The sequence below is a fragment of the Protopterus annectens genome, chromosome 7.part0 (assembly GCF_019279795.1).
Source record: "Protopterus annectens isolate FY-2018-M chromosome 7.part0, PAN1.0, whole genome shotgun sequence".
Taxonomy (NCBI): Eukaryota; Metazoa; Chordata; order Ceratodontiformes; family Protopteridae; genus Protopterus; species Protopterus annectens.
Genome location: NC_056739.1, coordinates 483,127,359 through 483,154,359, shown reverse-complemented (window position 1 = coordinate 483,154,359; position 27,001 = coordinate 483,127,359). Strand labels below are relative to the sequence as shown.

Sequence of the window (27,001 nt, the reverse complement as noted above, 5' to 3'; positions counted from 1 at the left end):
CCTTTGGAATGTCTGGGTTTGACTTGAGTGGCTTTCGAAGGAACTGGAAAGGACCAGTTCTTAGTAGGCCAGTGGCTACTAAATCTTGGAGGTTGCACTTGTAAGAAATCTTTCACAGTTTGCATAAATTTAGCTTCATCTTCCATCTTTTTTAAAACTTCTTCAGCCTTATTAACAAAGAGACGGTCCTCTTGTAAAGGAGCATCCAACAATCTTGCTTGAACATGATCAGGCAGAGTTTGCTCTTTGAGCCAAGCATGCCTTCGTAGTACACAGCCAGTTACAGCAGCCCTGCAAGAGGCCTCCAAAGAATCAAAACCACATTGCAAAGTATGTTTTCAACTTGTTCAACTGAATGCAATAAATCTTGTAAATCCTTATTTTCCACACAGTCTGAAATTAACATCATTTTCTGTTTAAGCAGTCCCATGATATGCTGCTGATATTTAAGCATATGAAATTAACAGTTTAAAGCCCTGATTGCCAAGGTTGCAGAAGTGTAAACCTTCTTACCCCATCTATCCAGTGCCCTGGAATCTCTATCAGAAGGGGTAGGATTTTTAGCAGTAGAGGCCTTAATGCCCTTGGGACCCTGAGAAATAGTTTCAGGGTCTGCAATAGGATTTTTGAAAAGGAATTTGTGGGAGACAGGAACCCTGTAGTATCTGTCTGGCTTACAAGGAGCCGGAGGGCAGAGAATCAGGAGCCATACTAGATTCTGAAAAAACAATCAACAATGTCTAGGGCTGGAGGTATAGCCAAAGGCCTATGTTGAGGAAGAAGAAGAAAATCCCCAAGTCTCTTTTTAGAATCAGAGAAATCCTGACTTTCCCAGTGGAAATGTTCCCATAAGGTTTGTAAAGTTTCCCCAAAAGAAAAATCTCTGGGGGGGGCAGAAGGAATGGAATCTTCTGCATCAGAGTCCTCATAAGTAGGAATAGACAAATCCTGCTCATTAGAAGAGTCAGAAGAAATAGAATCCTGTTCAGAAGATTCATAATCAATGTTTGCCTAGGCCTCTTAGGAGGAGGGGGTTGGCTACCCCTGTTCAGAGTAATTAAATCTTCAACCATTTTGATCATTTGTTTTTTAGGCATAGGGGCCTGCACATGTGGCCCAGGTGTCTTTTTTTTAGACATAGATTTAGATTTTGGCCTTAGTTTTGAAGATGGCGTCAGTCTAATATACAAATCTGTAGGCCTGAAAACACCCTCAGAAGCCAGTGCCTGCACAGTGGCTCCGGACCCATCTAAGGTAGAGACATCCGCGGGTTCCATAATTGAAGCATCTCGCGGCATACCGGACTCTGAATGGGTCTCAGTAGAGGCCTGCGAATCAGAAGTAGCGGGTATCAGGGTCTGCGAAAGCACCTCACTGAGTACCGGTGAACTGGCGACTGGCTTAGGAGAGCATCGTCATCTGTTTTGGACCTTGACTGCCTCTCTCTGTCTTTTTCTTTGTGTTTTTTAGGTATTCCAGTAGTTGGCTTGCTAACGGATGACATTTCTGGATAATTAAAGGGTGAGTCAAAATATTTAGAAGCAAAAATATACTGACGTTTAATAGTGCATTGATTAAATTTAGCACAAAACCGACAGCAAGGCACATTGTGGTCAGCGCCTAGGCAAGGAATACAGTACAAATGAAAATCCTTATGAGGTATTTGCTTCCCACAAGTAATGAGATTATTAACTTTTACGGACATCGGTAAGGAGCAAGAAAAAGTTTCCCCAATGGGGTACTTAGCTTTTTAGTTGAAGACTTTAGTTCTGAAACTCAAAAATGAAAATTTCAGGAGTCGGCCGACCGGCACTTGCGAACTGCTTCTGCTTCGGGCACCGCGGGGCAAGAAAGACTGATGTAATGGCGTCAGCTGTATGTTTTATACCCCTGACAACCTGACATCATGGAAGAAGGGACAGCATCTGACGCAGGACCCAAGACTTTGTTAATCTGGCCAACTGAGGGCAACCTGCCAGCAGATTACCCAAATGTAATGACTGCAACAGTGAAACACGAATAACATCACCCATCCATCACTCTATGGGAACATATTCCGATGTCTGGCTAGTATTTCTGATTTAGTCGCATATTTGGGCAACACAAAAATATCCCTCCATTGTTTATCTGTACTGTACACCATTTATTCACCGATTCCAACAGCCCCCTACAGGACCTTGATACTGTTTTTTTTTACATTTTAGATGCTCTGTCCCGACCACTATAATAAACTTAAACCAAAGCTGGTTAATTCTTTAGGTGCTCTGTTTTCTTCTGCAACCAGCCCTGTGTGTGATACTCTTGTTTCTTTCACAAACTGAAAGTCTGTTTTGTATGTTCCCAATCCTTCCAGCCATCCATCCCCCTTTTATCATTCTGTTCCTAAAATTAAGGGTCACCATTCCTTTAACCCCACCTAGCTGCTGCATCAGTCCTACACTATTTTCTCCAAACTCAAATCCTACGGGAAAATCCCTTTTCCAATCTTTTGTCTCGACTCAATATTTGCAATGTTTTTCTAATATACGCTTGTGCCTCCTAATGTTTACATTCATTCAACTGCCATCTACCATTACACCTCACCCCTTGGTTAATATTATGGTTTTTCAATTTGCTATGTATGAATTACCCTACAAAAAAAAGCATAACAGGTGCATCTGCATGCCCTCCAAGTAAACTAAGATCTGGTAAAGCTGACCCCACTTGTTCCACTAGACACTGCAGACTACCTGCAGCTTACTCTGGCTTTTATGTAATCTTGCATGCAAGCTCTTCACTATTTATAGCCTGCTAGAATTCCTTTAGGCTATGGAAATACACTTGCCCTACATACAATATCAATGGAACATTTTTACACAGCTTGTATTTTATTGTCCAATTTCATAAACATCTTCCATTGTCTTAAATTATGTTCTGTTTAGTATCATTCCAGATTTCCTTTGCTGTTTGTTGTACATTTTTCATTAATCAAATTCCAATTATCTAATTACTTCATGTCCCCCAGAGTGTGTGAACCCTTCAAAAAATGTTAGAACACTTATCTGAATCATGTGAATGACAAAAATAATGGAGGCTAAGTACACCCACCTACCCTCTAGTTTGGGTCTATATTAGAACATCGAAGTTTCAAAACTTTGAATGTTCTAATATCGACCCCTATTCAGCGAAAGCTGAAAATATCGAAGCTACAGAAAACCGATTTTTTTCCTAGGGAAAGAATTTGGTTGCCCGTTTCTGTTGCTACGGTATTTTCAGCGCTGTGGTGGAAAGTTACAGGTCGGGTTCAGGTAACTGTGTGATTGAGCGCGGGTTAGTTTAGTTAGGGTTAGGTATGTGCGATTGTGTGGACGTGAGGGTTAGGGCGGGTTAAGTATGTGCGATTGTGTGGATGTGAGGGTTAGGGCGCGGGTGAGGTGAGTGTGCGATAGTGACGGACCTTAGGGTTAGGGTTAAGGTAAGTAGATAGTTAGTGGTGTATGTATAAGTTTAGTGTAGGGTTAGGTGTAAGATTTTAGGTGTGTGGATTGCTGTTTGTTTGGTGTGCTTGTGTTGTGTGTGTTTTGGAACAGCAAATTTTTTCCTCAAGGAAACAATTCGCTGTTCTGTATGTTCGATGTTTTCAGCTTTCGCTGAACAGGGGTCGATATTAGAACATTCGAAGTTCTGAAACTTCGATGTACTAATACAGACCCTCTGGTTTGATGCGACAGCAAGCAGACAAGTACACAAAGAGAAATTTTTTTCAGGTTTTGGGATATCTAACATGGAAAGTGCAACAGTTACCTACTGCACAAGGCCTTCAAACTCAGACCATGACCGTTTCAAAGGTGGATGATGCAAACAGCAGCACTGTATCACATATTTTCACTTTCAAATGCATTAAGACATCTATGAGTCAGTAAACTTGCTGTTTGAACTTTAACAAAGGTTAGAGCACTAGAAAAGATTCTCTTGTTCAAAATGATGCATGTTCACAGCTTCCCCATTTAGTGGTCTGCACCTCTCAATAATCTCTCTAACATGCATGCTACGAATGGAGACACTGCACAAAAGGGTATCACGACTAACTACCATGATGCTATCATTCCTGCTCTTTGTTTTCTATCAGTACGTCAGGAGTTTTGAAAGCTGGCAACCTTAAATCAATAAAATACTAAGAGATTCAATGCATGCCTCGTACAACAAAATACTTCACTTCATAAATTCCTATGCGTCAAGATTATGCACTGATAGCAAAGCAGCCTGGTTAACCACTTCCTTCTCAGACTGATTAAGTGTGTTCCTGACCTAAAAGAAAAGGAAAAGATCAGCAAAATGACTATTTTAAAATATAAAACCATAAAGCCACATCAGTGTGGCAACGCATGTGTGACTCAAGGGTAGCTATTCTAGCACTAAATAAAAATCTTCCCTTTATTATACTAATCAGCAAGAAAGTGAGGTAATAAAAGTATTATGAGGCAAAGCAGAAATCTAGACTGCACGTTAGAGATTGATTTCAGTAACAGATTAACAGAGTAGATGGATGGTGCAGCAGTAGCATTGTTGCCTCACAGCAAGAGGTTCTCCCGTTCTATTCTCGGCTGCAGCGCCTTCTGTGTGGAGTCTGCATGTCCTCCCCGCGGTCGAGTGGCGTTCAAAAGACATGTGTAGAATGGGCGTGCCTTTGTTGAAGGTTGGGCGTCGAGCTGGCATCTCGGCACCCATAGAAAATCTACTGCCAATCATTAGCGGACCGGAGTTCCGCTGTGGCGACCCCTAACCAGGAAAAGCCGAAAGAAGAACAAACATTGACAGAGTAGATTATAGGTAGACAGAAAGGAACAGGGACAGTTATGTGGATCAGTAGCTCTAGTAAAGGTTTGAGTCAAGCCTAGGACAGATGCTGCTAAGGGGAAACTAGAGCTTGAAAAATACTGCACAATAACTAAATCGGAGTAATTTAAAATGCTTGAGAGAGACAAGAAAGGCAATCTACATTGGAACTATGGCAGGACATCTGTTTAAAAAAGAAAAAAAAAACTACTGTTTTAACTATGACCTGTGCACCTTTAAGTATTACTGGTTTTATGTACAGATCACAGACCCTTGGACATTAAAAGTGCTGGTCTTAAGGGCTATCGCCACTACTTATTCTCCTGCAAATGCTCAGTGGCATTCTTTTAGCTTGGCATTGTTTGTCCTGCACTCATGATGCTTCAGCAAGATGGGTTGAATGTACAGGAGACCCAGAGCCACCTCAGGTGTTCAATTTGATAGGATTCCCAAGTATGCAACAAAATCCAGAAAGTTTAGCATTTTTGTTTGGACACATTTGCATAGGTATGTTTATATCGGAAGCTGGCTTCAGAGAATTTTTTCCTCAACTAGCAAATGCTGGAGACGCGACAGGAAAGGCACAGGAAACGGGAACAAGATTTTTCAGAGCGTAACAAGCTGGTAGATTTTAAAAATTACTAATCTCACACAAAAACAAATAATGGAATAAACCACGGAATGAGGAACCATAAATCTTTAATAAAACAAAAGCACGCGTGCTGGAATGATACAACTGGTAAGTGCTTTCACAATCAGCTTCGTCAGACCATAAAAACTCTTCCCACACCAGCTAAATTTATATCACATTTAAATGCCAGAGTAGCCAATCAGAATTAAAAATATTTGTTTATGTGTGAGATTAGTATTTTTAGTAATGGAATATTTGCTTCTGTGAGTGTTTTGTTTTTTTGTTTAAATTTTAAAAATTCCCTAGAGTACATTGTTAGAAATGCTCGATGATCAAATGATTGCAACTAAAACTTGAACTAGGATCAAGTACATTGCTATTTAAAATTCTTAAACTAGGCTATTTTCCGCCCCACAAATAATTACGCTGAATAAGACAACAGCAGTATTCCCCCTAGCAACAGCCACGATAACCCTCTCACTTTGATCAGATCTACACTTAAGACTTTCTGCAGGTGAAAAGGCCCTCTCAAGAATATGATGCTTTTTATGGAATTGGCTAAGTACACAAAAAAAATCTAGAAACATTTAAAAACGTCAAGGAGCATCTGAAGAGAAAAAAAAAAATAAATGCAGCTTCAGGATTACCAGCTAACTGCTTGTGCAGGTACAAACAGCGTGTACTCCTTCATACCAGAAATGTTAACGCATACTTTGTAGATATACATTCTAAAAATTGCAACTGTTTAATCCTAATATTTTTGATTTTTAATTGCAGTACCTCCATTACACATTCTATTATTTCCTGTAGCGTTGTCGCCTCACAGTAAGACGCTTTCCGGTTCGATTCTCAGTTAGAGCGTCTTCTGCATGGTGACATGCGTGAATGGGCGTACCTTCGTTGAAGGTTGTGCGTCAGGGCTGGTAACTCGGCACGTAAAAATCAACTACCAATCATTAGCGGACCGGAGCTCCGCTGTGGCAACCCCTAACCAGGAAAAGCCGAAAGACACAACAACTTAGTGGCTTTTAAACTTTAAACATTGTACTTGCTTTAAATATTATGTTACTGTACCCAGGTTGAGTGAAAAGGTCAACTGACCAGCTCATCTACCCAGTTTATCAAGCTGTAAATTACCTGAACATGTAAATCAGAATTGCACAGACATACCAAGTTCAAAGGTTCTGGCTGCCAAAACAGCCATTACTAGAAAATGTAAATGAAAATAGCTTAAGGGAGATAAAATGGATGTGGGATGTTTAGAAAAGGGAAGGAACAAATTACATAGAAATAAAAAGAACTCATGAGAATAACATATAAAGAATGTATTTATTTAGTATTTGATAAGCAGGTACGTGGGCTGGTCCAAAGAACATTTTCAGCCACAACCTAAACGTATAGGTTGCAAGAAACCTGCTCCTCAATTTTGGAGTGGAAGGATAGCAGAACCAGAGCTTTTGAACAATATAACCCTTACTTCCAGCCGAGTATATGGTGATAAGGCATGCATGCCAACAGCAACATAAAAGCTACGTCAGTTGAAGTCCTAGAAAAAGTACAAACCCATGTGCTAAAGCATGTTGCCAATCATACATTCGTCATTTTCCACTACCCACTGCAACAAATCTTTAAGGAAGGCCAAAGGCCAAGAATTGGCTATATAAGAGATACTTGGGGGGGGGGGGGGGGTCACAGTATTTGATGGTGAAGGCCAGCTTCTTACTGGTAGTAGTCTGAAAGAATTTGATCCTTCTGGCTGTAGTTCTGACTCAGAAATGTATCTCAGGTTTGAAGAACTTCTCTAGTGAACAGTTTAACATTTCCTTTTTCTATTTCATACATGAACAAGGTCATAAAGCCGGCTGTTTACAGGAATATCCACAAACATGTAGGGCCTAAAACCTCTCATTAGGAGGCAACAGTGCTGTGAAAAATAGGAAGGAAGGAGACCAGTGCAGGCTCTTCAGACTCAAAGGACCTAAGCCTGAACTTAAAACTGTTTTACACATGTCCAGCAGCTTTTGATTTAGAACTATGAGCAAAACCTCTGACCAGTCACAGATGGAAGAAGCCCTTAATCTTCCTGGAAATTGGCATTCTTCATGCTGAAATCCTCCTAGTGGAAACAGCCTTTACGATTGGAATAGACTCCACAGTAATATACATAAACAGGTAAAAAAACTGAAGACTGCATCTGCACTGACACTTACTCATGACATGGATACCATACGTACACCAAGGTGGTCTAAGCTTTATCAGCAGTGAACAGCCCCTGCAGTCATGCCTGTAACAAGAACTGCATTAAAATCTTGAGGAAAATACGCATCCACAAATCCAGAGCAGGGACATCATGCACAGGACAAAGTGGGGAAATGTGCACCCATATATACTAGTTCTAAAAATGTTTTAGCAGTCACCATGTGAGAGGGCACAGAAGGCTGTTTCCAAGCATTCCAGAAGGCTGTATCCAAGCATTCCACCAACAGACAGAGCAATTAAGACCTAGGTACAGCTGAATAAAAATGAAAGCAACATTACCTTGCTCGGATTGCCTGTATATGTCTGTTTCCAGTAGAACCGCTGCTATTCAAAGCTGTTGCTATAGACGTTGTTCGCTGTGGAACCTACAGGGAGAAAAGTTAATAATTAACACCAGTGCTGTGGAGTAAAGTGAAATCACAGCTGAGATGAAAAACATGCGCTTAGAAGTATGCAACCACACATTGCTGGACCACTCCATTTTGGAAATTCAATTCCTTTATACCAGTCTGCTGCACAATGTGTACTCCAGGTTTTCCTAGAAAGAAATATGCAGATTGCATGTCTCACATTTAAACTGAAGTGTCAGTCAAAATATGAAAGTTACTTACTTAACGTAATATTAAAATGTTTATCTTTTGGACTCAAAGACAGCAGAATTCAACCAACTTGGCACCTAATACTCCAAGACCACCAACTGTGTGTGCAGAATGAGCACCTCACCAGACCTGTGCTAGTATGTGAAGACAAAGGAGACTCCTAGCATCAACATTCATCTTCAGACCAAGAGAGCAGGGAGAAAGAAATAAGGGTTGTACAGGAAATAGACCTGGCACATCTATCATTATGTTAACTATACAGCTTTCCTGTGATAGGATAAGTCCATCATACTCTACCTACAGGATTGAGAAAGCATAACCTGCCAGATAGATCCTGGAAATATAACCTGTAAAAATAGAACCTCCAAGAAGAATGAGAGTTGAAGAGATATCTGACCCATAAATGTCTCAGAAAGGGGAAACCAATACTAATGCCTTTTGGAAAAAAAATTATATATATAACAAAATGGGGTGGAGCGAGGGGGCGAGGGAATGGCTGCTGGAGCAGTGATCATGCGAACATCTACTGTTATGGTAAGTTCACTTACACAACTATAATATGTTCATCATATTGTTCACTGCTGCAGTAGCCTAGCTATACAGGTAGATAACCCCTAGCTTACTACATTTGGGAAGTGGAAGGAGAAGAGTGCAGAAGCCTGATCTCGACCTAGAGAAGGAATCTACCTTATAGTGCTTTGTAAAAGTACATTCAAATGACCAAGTTACTGTTTCTAGAATACTTGTAGAAGCCAGCTCTTCAGAAACAAAAGTAAAGGCTCTGTTAGACTGGGCCTTGCCCATGCCTGGAATAGTTTTTGACCGTAGAATGTTACCAAGCTAACGGCGGCCTTTACAAGCCTAGCCAAGTTCAACTGGTGTTCACAAGGTGTCTGGTTCAAGCATACACTAAAATCAGCACTTATTGCCTTGTCCAAGAGGGACACAGGTGGAACCCCGGGGTAAATTTTCGGTTACCCATTCAATCACCCATACTGCAGTTAAATAGGGGCAATGGGGGTCTTTGTTTAACATGAACAGGAAGCCTGTTCCAAAGGTGTGGCAACCTCTGAGAAAAACCTCTCTCTCCAGCACGTTCTGTTCATGTCACATACCAGGTTAAGGTCCTTTGAGCGAATGACCTGTGTGACATTTGACTTGCGAATATGCAGCATTTCCATCAAAGTTGGGTCGGAGATTGCTCTATGTGCATGGCACAGGTCGCCAAATGGCCTTAAACAACTATTTGGAAATAGTCCATACAACTAGCAACAATAAGAAAATCAAGACCACTGGTCCAGACCCAAAAGTATTTTTTTCTCTAGCGCCTCGGTACAAAACCTTCCGGAGTTACCTATTTGGAAATAGTCTGCTTTGACATGAGTTGTTCCTTCTTACAGTCACAAGAAATTAACAGATCCAAAGATCTGAAAGATTTACTTCCGTCAGGATAGTACCCAGTTGTCTGTGGACATCCGAGGTATGGAGTATTTCTCCCTCATTTTTAGGTTCAAGAGAGAAAATGGAGACATGGTTAGCTTGACTTAAAATTCTGATACCACTTTAGGTATAAAATAACTCGTGAAAGAAACCCTATCCATGTGGAAAATGAGACGGGGCTGACTCACCATAAGAGACTGCAACTCAGATACCCTTCTTACAAAGTTTACAACAATCAGAAAAACTATTGTTCACATTAAGAACAAAGCCAGGTTAGCTTGTTCAAATGGAGCAAGTGTTGGGTTCTTAATTTTGCATTGGAGAAGCTAAGGAAGAGTCAATGGTTTTCTTTGTTCATGCAAAACTTCTTTCCACAACATTTTGACATGAGAAGGCATTGAAGGATGTAGATCCTTAGGCAGACATGCTGAAATGGTCAAGATGAACCTTGATGCTGGAGTAAGAAAGGTCACAGGATAGTAACATTTTGTAAAACCAGAGGACTAGCTCTGAATGGGCACAAGTTATGTTGCTGGCACCAAGTAAAAACCTTTTCTGTTTGCTAACACAGGATATTCTAGTAGCAGGCTTTCTTTCCTCCATCAGTATGTCCTACATGTTCTCACTAAACAGGTGCTTAAAAGTAATTGAGACCCTATCATCCAGGCAAATGAAGCTGATGTGGTCCACCAACACTGTTCTTGCGCGAGCAGATAAACTGTGAGGAAGCTTGTGGCAATTGCTTTCGACCATTTCCAAAAGGGAGAACCACTGTTGCCTGGGTCAGAAGGGAGCCATCACAACAATCTTTGATAATTCCTTCTGAATCTTCAGAAGTACCCTGGATATCAGTGGAAAAAAAACACAGGATTCCTGTCCAAGGAAAAGGCATCAGTCTTCCAGGCCGTCTTCAGGAAGGCCTGGAGCAAAATCTTGCAAGATCAGTGTTCAGAGAGAAGGTAAAATAGGTATGCTTGAACTCTTCACACAGAAGACTCAAATCTTGGAAGACCCCTGATCTAGTTTCCATTCGTGAGGGTTTGCCCCGTCCCTCTCAGCTTTTCTGTCGCACAGTTTTGCTCTGATGGAATGTAGGATGCTTGTAGTGATATCACACTGTAAAGCTATATTCCAAGTTAGCCTGCAAAGTGGGCAAGACCTGCCCCCTCCCCATTGGTTACTGATGTACCACGTGACTGTTGTATTAACCTGAAGAGGTCTCAGGGCCCAAAGATAATTCAGAAAGTCGTGTGTCTTGATCAGGGAAGTATCTCTTTTGTACTTATTTTCTTGCATCTGTCCTTGGTGTCCCACACAACTTGCACTTTTTATCCCCTCCTGAAACTGCACCCAATCATAGTCAGGCGTCTTTCGGGGATGACTGCTTTGGAACAGGGAGAGAGAATGGAACACTTGGACTTAAAATATTTGCCATCACCACTAAGTGATTTCGCTTCTGACAACTCCAGGTAATAGGACGAAGAGATGAAGGATGTCCATGCTGGGACCAGAGAGACTTCAGACACCACTGTATTTTTCTCATGTGGAGTCTTGCCGGAGAATCAAGGATGACCTGAAACCCAAAATCCTAAGATATTCCCTCACAGAGATCGAAGTCTGAGTGGAAAACCTTAAAGGTATCTAGACATGGACCTGTTTTTTTCCTGTGGAGGAAAAGCTCTTTGATCTGAAGTGCCTAGCTGAAACCCCAGGAACACACTCCTACACGGAGTCAGATGTCAGACTTTTGAATGCTCTCTTAGAATCCCAGCTTGAGTAAGACCTCTCTCACAAGTGAGAGGATTCCTGACAATCTGAAAAAGCATTAAGATAAGCAAGTCATCTAAAGATAGAAAAAAATGGGGATACCCTGTAGACTGCAATGAGTTATAACTGCAGCTATCACTGAACACTCTTGACGGAATGGACAGTCCAAAGGATAATAGACCCAGACAAACAAAACCTTAAGAAATGACTGAAGTCTGGATGAACAGGGATGTGATACGCATCTTTTAAATCTAATGCTACCAAGAAATTTGAAAGACTAAGAGTTAACAAATTGTGAAGTCACATTATTTTGAACTTCGGCACCACAAACAAGTTTAGGAAAGAAAGCTCCAGAGCTGGTCTCCACGCATATTCCTTCTTTGGCACTAAACATCCTTGAATAAAAATGTATCCCCACCTAGGAAGGAAGAACTGGTTCAGCATGTGATGAAAGACAGAGAAATAAGAGTCTGGGCTGTTCGAGGAAAATATTTCCCGGAAAGGAGACATTTCCTCCCACTGCCATCTGTAACCCTGCTGAATGATCTTCAACCTCCACCTGTCTGAAACTATCTTTTGCCTAAGAGAAAAGTGAAGATTCAGATTTTCTAGAAGGGAAATTGTGCTGCCCAGATTGTAGGGGACAAGGCCCCTTAAATAGTCATACTAACATACTGGACTGTGTTTGGTTTTGGGAGATTCCAGAATTCCTTTTGGAAACCTTGCCATTTCTTCTTAAACAGGATTACCTGCACTTTGTTGAGAAAGTTTACTTTGCTTTTTTGCAAAAAATTTGTTCAATGAGTTAGAGAATCCCTTAGAAAATTTGGAAAAGGAGGGTTGAATAATCTTAGTGATTCCCCATGTCAACTTACCTCTTTCACCACTCTTAAATAATCTCTGCACCAGAGGGAGAATTGAACATCTCATTTTTATCACATGGGAGGTTCTCAGAACATAGCCAAGCAAACCTCCTCAAAACAGTACCAGTGGCCATAAACCTACAAGTAGTATCAACTGAGTCAAGCACATTCTGTAGACAATGAGTAGTGAATTATACAACATAAACTAAACTTAAAGCAGATTTGCCTCTCAAGAAGAAAATAAATGCAGACAAGATTCCCCATACTTAAACAATTAGTCAGAACAAACTAACATACAAGCCTCATGTTCCCATCCTCATCAAAAACAGTAGGACTGGAATTAATGTTTAGAAGCACTGGTATTAACTAAAGCTATAGCTGCTGGGTCAGATTTGTGAAGTGAATCTAAAAACTTATAAGACTGAGGAAACTTTATACATTCTGCCTTTTTAGGGGTAGCAGGCTATCAGGACAATTGAAGGCAGTGACATCCACCAGAGCTAGCTGAGGAAATGGGCGAAGGTTCTGGAAATTACTCTTGAAACAGTTCATACTATTTTCTGATGGAATGAGAAACCTCCGTGTTCTCCCACTGGAAACACTGGCACATTTTGGAAATGGTCTGGAAAAGAACCCCACACATGGAGAATCAAAAACTGAACTCAGAGTCTGAACCATAAAAACCTGAAGAGAAAACTACCTGTCCCCTTCATCTTCCTGTCCAGACTCAAAATTTTGAATCACTTCAGGAAAAGAGGTACCCCTCTCTTTTACCAGAAACTACTTTATACGAAGGGTCAGTAACCTGAAATAAACCCTGAGCCAGACCCAGAAAACTACACCTGGCTAAGGAAATTTGAAGAGTACATACATGTTTAGTCTTCTGGTTCTTTTTAGGAATGGTTCTTTTTAAGAGGAAAAATGGGTCCAACTGTGTTAATGGTAGCTGCAGCTTTCCGAGGGATAGGCACAACATTCTAACTAAAAGGGGAAGCCTTCATCTCCCAGGACAGACAAGTGTGGCTCTCCCTTGCCCACTTAGGGGACCTCAGCAGATGCAGGGTACGTGGCTAACCTCCAGTTCATAGCTGCTGTTGATGCGAAGCCACAGGGATCCAAGGTAAAAGAAAAGTTGTCTGTGGAACAAACTACAGCCACAACAGTCACCCACCTGCAGCTGAGGTAAATTGTTAGCCTGCTCTAGTAGCAAAGGGTGTTTGCTTAATTTCTTTTTGAGGCTGGAAGGGCCGACCATGGGACCGACATGGTTCCATGGTCAAGCTGAAAATTGTGCCTCCTTCCGAGGAAAACAGGCAGCAAATGCCAGTAAAATTTGAAGTTACTTTTTTCACATACAAACACAGTAAAAAGCACTTTAAAACACCTTGCTAACCTCAAAATGTAAAACAAACGCTTTCTCCACAGAAAAAAATGTTTTTCAAATATGTTAACATTTAAATTACTGACTGGAGGGTGGACTGCTCTCATTAAGACTAACACAGTCTCTTGACAGCCCATTAAAAAAAACTCCTAGCTTTAAAATAACTTTTCTGAACAGGAAAAGTGTTCATTTTTTTTTTTAAATGAAAGGTCCCCCAACAAAGGAATTTAACTGCCCAGGTAAGGCACAGCACAAGCCAACAGGCTATCATCGTAAGTCTACAAAGGAGCACACTCTTCAATGGCAGGAAAGCTCTGAAGGGCTTGGCACTCAAACCTGCTTTTTAGTCAGTTCAGCTCAGGGTGACTGACAGTTTGGGGGCAAAGCAGCTGTGAAGATTTGAAAGCCGACTGGTCGTTATATCCCTGACAGGATATAACCCATATAGCAAACTAATGCAGCAGTGATAGACATGATGTACATCTAACCCCTCATGTCCTGAGGACTATCCAGCCATAACAGCCAAATGCAACTCCCCTCTGCACCCAATGTACTGCGGTGGGCTGGAAGAGGTAGACTTGGACAAATATAAAACAAGTAACAGCTGAAAGCTGTGAACCATGGACCCAAGTAAATGGGGGGCAGCCATTCTGAAGGTGAAATGAAAAGACTCTGGGGACTACCAAGTCCTGCTACCTCCTCACTCTAGGAGGACATAGGGATATATCTAAAAAGGCCAACAGGAGGGGTTCCATTCAAAGATGCTCCTCAGTGTCAACAGCTATCAATCAGCAAGTTTCAGTCAGTAATGCAGACAATTCAGTAAACAGAAAATGCTGTAAACAAAAATATATGAATACCAAAATGGATAAATGTCTCCATTAAACATCCAAACAGAATCCCATATGGCTTGACACCACCAACAGTCAGAAATAACTCAAACTAGGAGGAAGGGCAGAACATCCTGTACAATTTTCTCTGAAATCTAACATCTCAACAGAAAGACTATCACAGCAATGCACAGCTAATGAAGGAAATAGGCTATCATTTTGTCTGACTCTTGATGTTTAGTGACCAAAACAAAATGTGCAGTGCAGAACTCAATTCTTGGTGACACACTTACATGTGTGGTTGTATAAATACATATAGACTTCCCACTGATGGTGAAGCTTTTCTAATCAAGTCACAAAACAGCAATCATAAAGCTTCGGAAATACTTTAATGCCAAGTACATCTAAAACAAAAATCACATACACAAACTTAACAGGAGATGCTCTCCATCCTATCCCACATCCTGCCACGTCTAGGGAACCCTCAAATTCCCCTGCATCTTAAATATACCAACTCTGACAACCTCCGCAAAAGGAAACTCCCAAGGTAGTGCAATATCTATCTTTACTGCAACAACCCTCGAGTCTTGTAGCAATGATAGTCAACAGAATTAATTAGAGCAGTAGTAGTAAGCATGGCACCAGTGATTGTTTGTGTGCATTTTAGATCAACTTAAATTGTCGATGTATCTGTCAAACCCTGTTATATCCTGCCTGCTTTATCAAAGGTATTTGGAGGACCATTTTCTTAACATCTGTGAAAGCAGTCTGGTGAAGTACAGCTTGTGCAAGATCATTCAAAGGGGGGGAGGGATAGGAATATGCTCTTTCCCACTGTTCTATGACCTTTAAGATGCTATACAAAAAAGTTATAGGAGGCTTGCCCTCTAAACAAACGCATTTGTTTGGCAGCATGCACAGTTGGTTCTGACGTAGTACTTTTAACATAATTCTTTAAATTTCACTAAATCACAAACCAAAATATACCTTCATGTACATATACATGTATACATGTGTGTATACATGTGTGTAAATATACATATCTATATCTATATATATATCTATATATATATATATATATATATATATATATCTCTATATATATATATATCTCTATATATATATATATATCTCTATATATATATATATATATATATATATATATATATATATATATATATATATATATCTATATATATATATATATATATATATCTATATATATATATATATATATATATATATACATACACACAAACACACACATATATAGGTTCTTAGGTAGGTACTAGGCTATCTGCCCGAAGGCATTTATAAGCCTAACCAGAATGTGTTGGCTTTTGCCGCCTCCTTAAATTAGTTCCCTGTGCCTCTGCCCAGCAGGGCCACTGAAGTGATCCCCAGGGTAAACTTTCTGTTTCCCATCCACTCGTCAAGGTTTCCCTTTAAGAGTGTTAGCAAGGAGCTCTGCCTAATGCAGATTGGAATCTTGTTCAAAAGCATGGGAAGTCTCTGGGACAGGAATCTATCCCTCGAGCACATCCTATTTATTGTTGTGGTGAGGTTTAGATCCCTAGAGCATGTGGATTGAGGGGATAAGGATTTCTTTAGGTGAAGCATGTCCATCAATTCTGGGTTGGACATGGCCTTGTATGTCAGGCAGAGATCACCTCTGAGTAGGCGGTATGCAACGGAGTACAGCTGGAGTTTCTTCAGTCAAGCTGCATACGACATCTGTTTGAGGCCAGTGATCCTCTTGGTGAGGCACTTCTGTGGTTTTTACAGCTGTTGCAGGTGTCTTGTAAGGTACATCCCAAATGGGGTGTTGTACTCTATGATGAGTCTGATGAGTAGAGGGGCACAATTACCTCTTTTGATCTGGATGCATACCCTTTTGTGATTAGGTGGGCCACTTAGAAGGATTTTCTAACCACTTTTGCAATGTGATTATCAAAGGAGAGACCACTATCCACCTCGATCCTCAGATCCCTCACCAGGTCTTCCATATTTAGGGGACTACCACCTATGTGGTAGCTCATGGGTACTTAGTTTTTTTTTTCCCAAAGGGGATGACTATGTACTTTTTGGCATTTAGCTAGAGGCCATGATTTTGACACCAGGTATCCATCTCAATGAGACCCTTTTGGAGGATGTCTGTGTCAGCTGGAGTCTCAATAACCCCTAGTTTGCAGTCTGTGAACCTGATCAGCCATAGTCCTCCTGTGCTTACATGTACCTCTGAGAAGTATATGCCAAACAGGAGGGGTCCAAGGATTGAGCCCTGGGGAACGCCACTTGTAACCGGTTTAGAGTCGGACCTAGCTCCCGCAACTCTCACCATGTGGGCTCTGTCCATGAGCCAGTTGGCAAACCCATCTTGTGATGTAGGGGGTTTATGTTCAGGCTGGTGAGCTTGTCTATAACACCACAATGGGGAATGGTGTTGAATGCCTTTGAGAGATCTAGGTAGGCTGTGTGTACCACCTTTCCCTAGTCTATAGTCTTGGTAACTGTCCCAAAGAAGTCCACCAGGTTTAGGAGGCATGATCTGCCCTTAAAGCCGAACTGGGTAGGGTCCAGTGCTTGGAGGTTCCTAATGTCTCTGTTAATGAGCTCCATGATGATGCACTCCACAGCCTTGCAGACCAGGCTAGTCAGGCTTATACGGCGATAGTTCCCGGGGTACACACACACACATATATATATATATATATATATATATATATATATATATATATATATATACACATACATACACACACACAAACGTACAGTGGATATCAAAAGTGTTAAAATGCCAGGTTTTTGTGATACAAAAAAATGAGACCACAATAAATCAATTCAAAACTTTTCCACCTTTAATGTGACCTATAACCTGTACAATTCAATTGAAAAAACAAACATCTGTTAGGGGAAACAATATAAAAAATAAAAAACGTACAATAAGCTGGTTACATAAGGGTGCACACTCTTAAAACTAATACTTTGTTGAAGCACCTTCTGATTTAATTACAGCATTCAGTCTTCTTGGGTACACACCTGCCAGAGAGACACTGATTAACCCCAAATAAAGTTCAGCTGTCCTAGTAGGATTTTCCTGACATTTACTCAGTTGCCTGCTACAGCAAACGTCATGGTTCACAGAGAGCTTACAAGGCATCAAAGGGATCACATTGTTGAAAGGTTTCTATCAGGAGAAAGGTACAAAAATTTCCACAGCAATGGATATAGCATGGAACACAGTGAAGACAGCCATCAAAAAGTGGACTGGACGTCCCTCCAAAAGTGATGCAAAGACAAGATGAAAACTGGTCAGAGAGGCTGCCAAGAGACCTACAGCAACACTGAAGGAGCTGCAGGAATTTCTGGCAAGTACTAGTTGTGTACGACATGTGATAATCTCCTGTGTTCTCCATATGTCTGGACTACAGGGTAGGGTTGCAAGATGGAAGCTTTTTCTTACACAGAAAAATATCCAGGCCAAACTAAAATTTGCAAAACAATGCATCAAGTCTCCCAAAAGCATGTGGGAAAATGTGCTATGGTCTGAGGAGACTAAGGTTGAACTTTTTGGCCACAATTTCAAAAGGTACATCTGGCAAAAAAACAACACTTCGCATCACCAAAAGAACACCATCCCCACGGTGAAGCATGGTGGTGGCAGTTAGGCTTTGGGGTTGCGTTTCTTCCACTGAAACTAGGGCTTTAGTCGAGGTGGAAGGAATTATAAACAGTTCCAAATACCAGTCACTTTTGGCCCAAAACCTTCAGAGGTCTGCTAGAAAGCTGAAGATGAAGAGGAATTTCAGATGGAGGAATTTCACCTTTCAACAGGACAATGACCCCAAGTATACATCCAAATCAACAAAAGAATTGCTTCACCAGAAGAAAATTAAAGTTTTGGAGTGGCGCAGCCAGAGCCCAGACCTAAAACAAAGAAGCAAGGAAGAGTGGGAAGATATTGCCAAGTCAACATGTGCCAGGCTGACAGACTCCTACCCAAGAAAGACTGAATGCTGTAATTAAATCAAAAGGTGCTTCAACCAAGTATTAGTTTAAGGGTGTGCACATTTATGCAACCTGTTTATTATATTTTTTCCCCTAACAGATTTATTTTTCAATTGAATTGTACAGGTTATAGATCACATTAAAAGTGGGAAAAGTTTTGAAATGATTTGTTGTGATCTCAGCATGAGAACTAGGTGTCTATGTTACATTTTGAGTTTATATCAACATTAGACAATGAATTTTCATCCACTTGGTGTACAGTATTACATATCAATACATAGATATACATATAAACAAAATACAATTTATATATATATATATATATATATATATATATATATCTATATACATACACACACACACACATATATAGAAGAACTAACTTTGTGACACAAAAGCATTCAAAAAGAATTAAAAAGAAAACATCAACTCATTATTTAACGCTTTCGTCTTCTTTAATATCAAGACTTCTTCAGAATGACATGTTTCATTAATACAAGCAACCGTTTTAATATTGTTTAAATACATTACTTCAAGTAGTTTATTTAAATTAACACAACAGCTCCTATCCAATAATAATGTAACAGTAGTCTTGCAAGGTGCTGTGTGCATCATCATCATTAAAAAGGTAGATCAATTAACCAGGAGGGGTGCCATGTGAATCTTGCAGTGTCGTGTGCATACCGGGGTCGTGTGCAACATGTATACCTGGAACAGAAGCTTGGAAAGAAGCCTGATGTATAATGTGCAAAGTGGGGCCGTGTGAAAAAAAAAAAAAAAACCTTTATAAGACCCAGTCAGATTGCATTTCTATACTTTCAGATACTATACGACATACTTCTGATGAAATCAAGTTAACTCACAGTTTGTTACTTTCAATCACTATACCATTTTAAGGCATATTTGATGTTTAGGCTTTCATTAAGACCTGGGCTAACATCTGCTCTAAGTTCAATCTGCCATTTTAGCTCCCAGACTTGCAAGAGCGTGTCCGCATCTCCTGTGAACTCCGCTATTCTTTCTAATGCCGTAAACTTTAAGCCTGTGAAGTTCAGGCAGAGTGTGCCATGTTTAGCTAAGGCATTCAAACTGTCCTGTTTGCGGATTGCTGCGGTGTGTTCCTTTATGCGGTCACTTAGCTTTCTGTTGGGTTTTGCCTATATAAAAACTTTCACAGCGTATACAAATAGCGCAGTAAACCACATTTTTAGAGTTGCAGTCAAAGTGGTTATGAAATCAGACAGTTCTATTGCAGTGCGACAGAGAGATGTTGTTGCCCGTTCGTACAAAAACACAGGCCACATATTTGCCACAGTCATACATCCCAGGATCTGTTGCTATCCCTTCCTACGGGGATGGTCATTTGTTTTTCTCAAACGAACATCCTACGGAAGAGGTTCGTTTGAAGCAAAAGTTCGGGGCTGCCCCAAGTACAGTTATTAAGCCTTTTTCTCCCTCGAGGATGTCCCAGTTGTTAAGGACTCCTCTAATTCTGAACATGTCAGTGGACATAGGCTGGGCCACCCAGTCCCTTTTGTTCGGTCTGTTCGGTGATCTTGCTGTGAAGCCAGTTTCCATGATCGGTGGCTACCTGGAGTGCCTGTGCTGTAAAACCTCTTGGAAGAGATTGTCCACTAAGTGCTCTGGGTATTTTTGTTCTAAAAATAAATTTCTACGGTAGAATCCTTCTGTCAGGGAAACCTCATCTTTGTAAATCAGTCTGGAAAGCCGGATAAACTGCCCCTTCACAATGTTCTTTTTCATGAATTGTGGGTGTTGACTGCTGAACTCCAAATAATTATTCCTAAAGGTGGGCTTGCGGTAAATATTGGAGTTGAACCGGTCACTTTCCGGGTCTATTATAAGGTGGATGCCTAGAAACTGGATTGCCGTACCGATGTGTCCCACTGTGAGGGTCAGGAAGTCTAGACTGTGGAAGAGAGCTTCTTGGAAGCTGTTCAGGGAAGGCCTGCCCCCCCCCCCCGACAAAGACAACGTCATCAATGTAACGTCTGTAGATTATGGTGGTGTTGAAACCGGGAAGCGTTTCAACTTTTTCCATTTCCCAGGCACTGAGGACTAAAAGTTTGCATAAGCTGGGGCCATCTTAGACCCAATGGCTACTCCTTTCTGCTGATGGTAAATTTTTCCGTTGAATTGAACAAAGTTATTCTTTAATACTGCTTCTGTAAGCCTGCATACAGTATTAATCTTAGTCACACTCAGATTGGAGTACCTGCTTAAGTATCGTCTATAAGGGTCAGTCCTCTGGTGTGGGGGATGTTGTGTAGAGTACTTTTACATCCAAGGTGACCAAAAAATATTCCCCTCCTTCCAGTCTAAGTTTGGAGATAGCACTCAGAAATGCCCAAGATGTGGTCGACATACTGAGATATTTATTCAGTTTTTGTACTCCGGTTCGAGACCACGTGGCGGAAAGGTGGATTGTCAGGATTTTTGTGTATCTTGGGGATTCCAAAAAATTTCCCAAGGCTAGGTTTTGTGAGCAGCATAAAATCCTTTTCATCCTGCGTGATCTCATCCTTTAGGTACAGTTCTAATAGGAGGTTGTCGATTTGTTTAAAGTGTTGTTGAACCTGTTTGATGCTGATTTTTTTGTAGAACTGGTCATCAGTAAGCAATCTGTCAAGAGTTTGAATGCACCTTGCCTGCTTCATCACTACTGTCCCAGATCCCTTATCTGCCCTTCATGATCCAGAGGGATTTGTCTTGGCTGAGTTCTTTCCAGGCTTGTCTTTCTTCTCTGTTGAGTTTATGCCATTTTGTGGAGGGCTTATCAGAAAGGAGTTTCCTGATATCCCTCTTGCAGGTTCTTGCAAATAGGCCCAACGTACTGGAGAGGGTCGGAGTATACAAGCTTCTTGTAAAAAGGGGCCTGTCGTCATCAGAGCTTTCTTCATCATCCTCATCATGCTGTTGTATGTATATTTTCAATTGTAATTTCCTCAGGTAGCACTTTAGGTCCAGGATAACATCTGCTGTGTTGGCTCTCTGTGCCAGGATGTACAAAAAGCCTTTCCTCAGTACATCATGGTGGATTTCCAAAAAAAAAAAAAAAAAAACTTGTGTGGTCTGGTTGAAAATGTCACCCACACAAGATGAAGGTCTTGGGGTTGATGTGGTCTGGGGCTAGGTTCTGGAGACAGGGCAAATGGTTGGGGGGGGGGGTTTAGTCGCTGCAAAATTACCACTGCTTCCTGTTCCCTCTCCCTCTGCCTCTGTGATTGTTGTTCACCCTTCTCCCCTCATTATTGTTGTTATTGTGGTCCCAGTTGCATCCAAAGGCCTCCAGGTCTGAACCTGGTGTAAGTCCTGGTTCTGGTAGTGAGTCCGGCTGGAGCTAAAAAAAATATCAATTGCATTATTATTGGACCTGTTGCATGGACGCAGGGTCTGGTAGTCCCCCTCCTTGTTTGGTTGTATAATCCGGTGCAGTCTGGTTTGTACTGTTGTTGCTGCTGGGGTCCCGTTCACTGGTGTCCGGTCTCCTTGCTGGCTGGTTTTGGAGTGGTGTTTATGGACTCAGCTGGTTTTGGAGCAGGATTTGTGGGCTCCTGTGTGGTTGTGGGTTGATCTGCACTAGTGAACTTAGTGCTAGAAAGGCTCCATCCTCTTGGGATGCGTCGAGTTCACCTTTCCGCCACGTGGTCTCAAATTGGAGGACAAAAACTGAAAAAAATCTCAGTATGTCAACCACATCCTCAATCCAATTGTTCAAAACAGCAAATATTACACTAAGGACTCTTGGGCGTTTCTGTGTGATATCTCCAAACTTAGACTGGAAGTAGGGTAATATTTTTTTGGTCACCTTGGATGAAGAAGCACTCTACACAAACATCCCCCACACCAGGGGACTGACCCTTACCAGACAATACTTAAGCAGGCACTCCAACCTGAGTGTGACTAAGATTAATACTGTATGCAGGCTTACCGAAGCAGTATTAAAGAATAACTTCTTTCAGTTCAACGGGAAAATTTACCATCAACAGAAAGGAGTAGCCATGGGGTCTAAGATGGCCCCAGCTTATGCAAACTTAGTCCTCAGCACCTGGGAAATGGAAAATGTTTAGTGTGGTTTTTTTTTTTTTTTTTTACAATATATATATATATATATATATATATATATATATATATATATATATATATATATATCTTTAAATACATATTTCCCCTTTTCCCCAGAAAAAGGAGTTTAAATTATCAAGCATTTCATTATCATAGCAAAGATGAAGCTTAACATAATAAACTGACAAATGACTCAAGATAGAAGCTGAGGTAGCCATTTAAAGACAGAAATTATGTGCAAGAATATACTACAGTTTTAAAACATTTCCTATTAGGTGACTTATTTTCATAATTTCTCAAACACTTCACTAAGTTTACTTTTTGCCTATTCCAAGCACTGCTGGATTGCTTTTGATATTAATATCTTGGAGAAGTTGCTTAGAACCATCTACCAGCTTTTCTGTGAAACACTTCACATCAGCTTCTCACATTATGTCCACCTTGTACTCTTGGTGTACTTTCCCCCCTTTTATTAAGGATAGTTATTTCAAAGGAAGATAGTCCAGATGGTTAACAGAAATGATGAGGCAATTGTGGGTTATTTAGCTCCACTGAAGGATCCATTTTCAAACAGTGAACTGAGCAACCCAGGTATTGTGCCCAATTATTCTGAAGCATTTAAAGAACTAGAGCAAGATCTGTTAAAATTAAAACTTTGACAATGGGATAATATTTACTTTGATAACAGTTTTAGAGTAGAAAGTGTTCAAAAAGGTCTAAATCACCAAATTACCTACTGGTGATGAAATATCTTGAGATCCTATGGAAAAATGGATTGAATTAAATCAAAAGACTGGTCTAAATTACGTGGAACTTTTGGCTTTTAACAGACACAGAACTGAGACATTAAGCAAAAAAAAAATCCATTCTAATTTCTTCTCCCTAAAAGATAGCAGAACTGTAGAGAATTTTGACACTAAATTTTGTCCAACTGAAGATAAAATATAATTTTCCTTAAGTTTATTTAAAAGAAAACGTGAAAGTTTGAGAAAGACTGTACCAATTTTGAGAGGGGTGTGGCTTATGTTAATCAAACACAAGCTCAAGGATTTGAAACAGTGAGAGGGGAACAGAAAATGACATCATTGCAGAAGGAGAAATGTGTGTACAAAGATCAGAATGCTTGGTTCAAAAAATTCTAACAGTGCTTCTGTTAATGCCAATTACGATAAAGCATCAAACAATACCAATTCTAGAGGAAAGCAAGCAACAAGAGAAAAACCTGATTTTCACAGCAGCTCAGCTGCAGCCCCTCAACCGATTTATGTTTATCAACTGGAGAGGTGACTGCTACCTCGAATTTCCCAGTGAATAGAAGACAACTGAGGAGGAACTGGAAAAGGAAGGAATCAGTGGAGAAACTAGGTGCTGTTTCTTTCAAAATTGTCATTCTTTCTAAGTTTAGTTTAACCAACGAACCTTGCAAAGTTTTGAGTAAAGGATTGAGCTTCATTCCAGCCAGGAGGGACAATACATGTCAAGTTAACTGTTTAAGAGACTGTCAGGCAACTGAATTTTAAGTTTTTGTTTGATGATCTAATGGTCAAATCTGACATGCTTTTTTAAATACAGTACTTATAATCTACCCCTCAAAAAAAAATTGTAGATGTTTCTAACTTTGTCAGAGTTGAAAATTAGAGTTATTTTATACAGAACTGGATAGATACAATCAGACTAAAATCAGATTTTTTTATGATTTAATCAACAATGAAGATATTCTAACTTTACAAGCTGATAAAGGCAGTGCATTGGTTGTACTAGATGGGGAAAATGACAAAAAAATGAAGAAAATGTTAACGGACACTAATTTCTATACGGTTGTGACAAACTTTGATGTTCAGAAGGCTTAGTCCTTTATTGATTCTCAAACTTAAGAATGATTTTAAAGTGGAAGAATAACCGGATCCACTAGGAAATATTTAAGAATAGAAATCCTACGCAGTCTCGAATTTTTGGGCTCCCCAAATTCATAAAGACCTAGATGATCCCCCACTTTGACCAACTGTGGCTAGCACAAATAGTAAGACAGAAAGTATGGCTATTTATGTTTGTCAAGCACGTTCAAAAAGTAGTTCCAATTGAATAGCACTTTCTTAAAAGACACTTTTGCTTTGATTAATAAAACCAGAGAGCTTTTGATTTGAGATGATTTTTTAGTGACATTAGACATCAAATCTTTATATACTGTTATACCCAATGCTGAAGGGATGGAGGTTGTGAGACTAGAATAAGTCCCAAGTTATTTTCCAGTAATATGGTAAATTTGTTAATGGAACTACTAAACTTGATTTTAAGTTACTTTTTTGAATTAGAAAAACATTTTATATTGTCAAACCAATGGCATAGCTATGGGGGCAGCAATGGCCCCAAGCTACGCTAATATATTCATGCATGGGTAGAAAACTGTTAATATTTTGCAAAGTAATTTTTCTAGTATTATAGCTTTCAAGTGTTTTACTGGTGATGTCTTTTTAATTTGGAGAGGGGGTGAAGAATCGGTGTTGAATTTCATGAAGTGTCTCAAAAGTATCAACTCGTACTTAAGATTTACATTTGATTAAAGTTTGACGTATTTCAATTTTCTTGGTGTTACAGTTTTCAAAGCTAACAGGTTGCTTACAAAAGTGTATAAAAAAAGAGGTGCAAAACAATGCATATTTGCATGAGAGACCAGGATTTCTTGGTTGAAGGCATGCATTTGTGTAACAAGCTGCTTTGTAGAGATTACCCTGAGAAATTAGTGGCAGATACTTTTAAAAGAAGTGAGTAATTTCAGAAAACAAGAAGCAACCCACAAGGACAGGCCCATTAAGAGTGATTTTAAAACATCTATGCAAATTCAGAACAGTACTGATGCTAAAGCCATCAAAATGTTATCACTAGCAATTGAAAGATTTTTAATGGGTGTCCTGAAATTAAGGCTATAGGAGACTGCCCAGTATTTACACAAAAGAGGGGTAACATTTTAAAAATTATTTTCAAGCTAAATTGAATATGCCAAAAGAAAACTGCAACAAAACTGGTATGGTTACATGTTTTAACTGTAATTTATGCAAGTTCCTGTACACTGATACCCATTAAATGACTATTAATTATAGCACTAAGATAAAGGGATTATACACATGCAAGTCCACATTTGTGGTTTATTTGGTATTCTGCATCTCCTCTATGGCTTTTTATGTATGTAGTACTGCTAGAGAATCTATAAAAGAATAAATGAATACAAGTATGCAGTACAGACAACAGATAAAAAGAATGCCTTGGCAAGGCATTTCACTAATGAGAAGTGTAAAACTGTTTTCAAATTTGTAGTACTGGATGAAATAAACACTGAAAGAATGTTTAATGCTGAAGATGAACTGGCACGGTTGGAATATTCATGACAAGTTAAATTGAATGCACGTTATCACCCCACCCCCCGGGATTCAACAACAGAGAAGACTTTGTGGCTTACTTAAAAAGAAAAGGGTTAAAACATTAACTGTTAATGTCATGTGATGTAATTTAAGTATTTAACTCTTTTTTTGAATGATAACTTTTCAGTCTAATGAAGTGTCAGTGTTTGTAGAGACTAAAGTGCTTACTGAAGGTGTTTATGGAATAAAGTTTGTTTTTAATTATCGGCTTTTTTATTACTTTATTTCACAAGTTAGCTCAATTTTATTGTTGGATTAGTATTAATGTTACAGAGTAAAAGTGGACACCCTATGTTAAGGGCCTTAAAGTAGCTGGCGAAGGGTTCTGGTGGCACTGATAACCTTACAGTCTGGGCAAAATGGTAGTTTGTAAACATGTCCCACCCTTACCCAGGACTGGGTCTGGGTGTGTGTGTGTGTGTGTGTGTGTGTGTGTGTGTGTGTGTGTGTGTGTGTGTGTGTGTGTGTGTGTGTGTGTGTGAGTTTCAGCTACTTGGGCAGGGACACAAAGAACTGCTTGGACAGAGAATTAGAGGGCTTGGAGCCCTGGCTAAGGACTCAACTCTATAGCTGTCCAGTGGGGAGTCTTCTTGGGGATCTGGAGAAAAAGAGGAACCAGCCTCCTGACTGACTGTGTTCCCTGATGCTCTTAAGGGAAACTGTGCTGGACTCTGCTTGATGCAGAGAGTTGCATCTGGAGATACTGTGTGTGTGTACCCAGTATCCTCCCAGTGAACTTGCCCCACAAGTGCCAGTGGTGAGGATTGAGGCTCCTTGACTACTGGCCCAAAGGTGGGGCGTCGCATATTGGTTGACAGTGGTGGGATCACCACATCACATACTGGTGAACAGTGATGTGGATAGTGAACTCCTGCAGCCTGTAAACAGTGGTCACCAAAGGTGTTT

At 40.2% G+C, this 27,001-nt stretch overlaps 1 protein-coding gene across 1 annotated transcript in view; it reads right to left on the bottom strand.

Moving 5' to 3' along the window:
- Window positions 1-27,001, bottom strand: part of MINK1 (misshapen like kinase 1) — a 1,658,622-nt gene that overhangs the window by 507,194 nt on the left and 1,124,427 nt on the right. Inside the window, exon 20 of the mRNA XM_044077078.1 lies at window positions 7,985-8,070. Within this exon, the coding sequence (XP_043933013.1) occupies window positions 7,985-8,070 (86 nt within the window). The remainder of the gene's footprint in view (window positions 1-7,984; window positions 8,071-27,001) is intronic.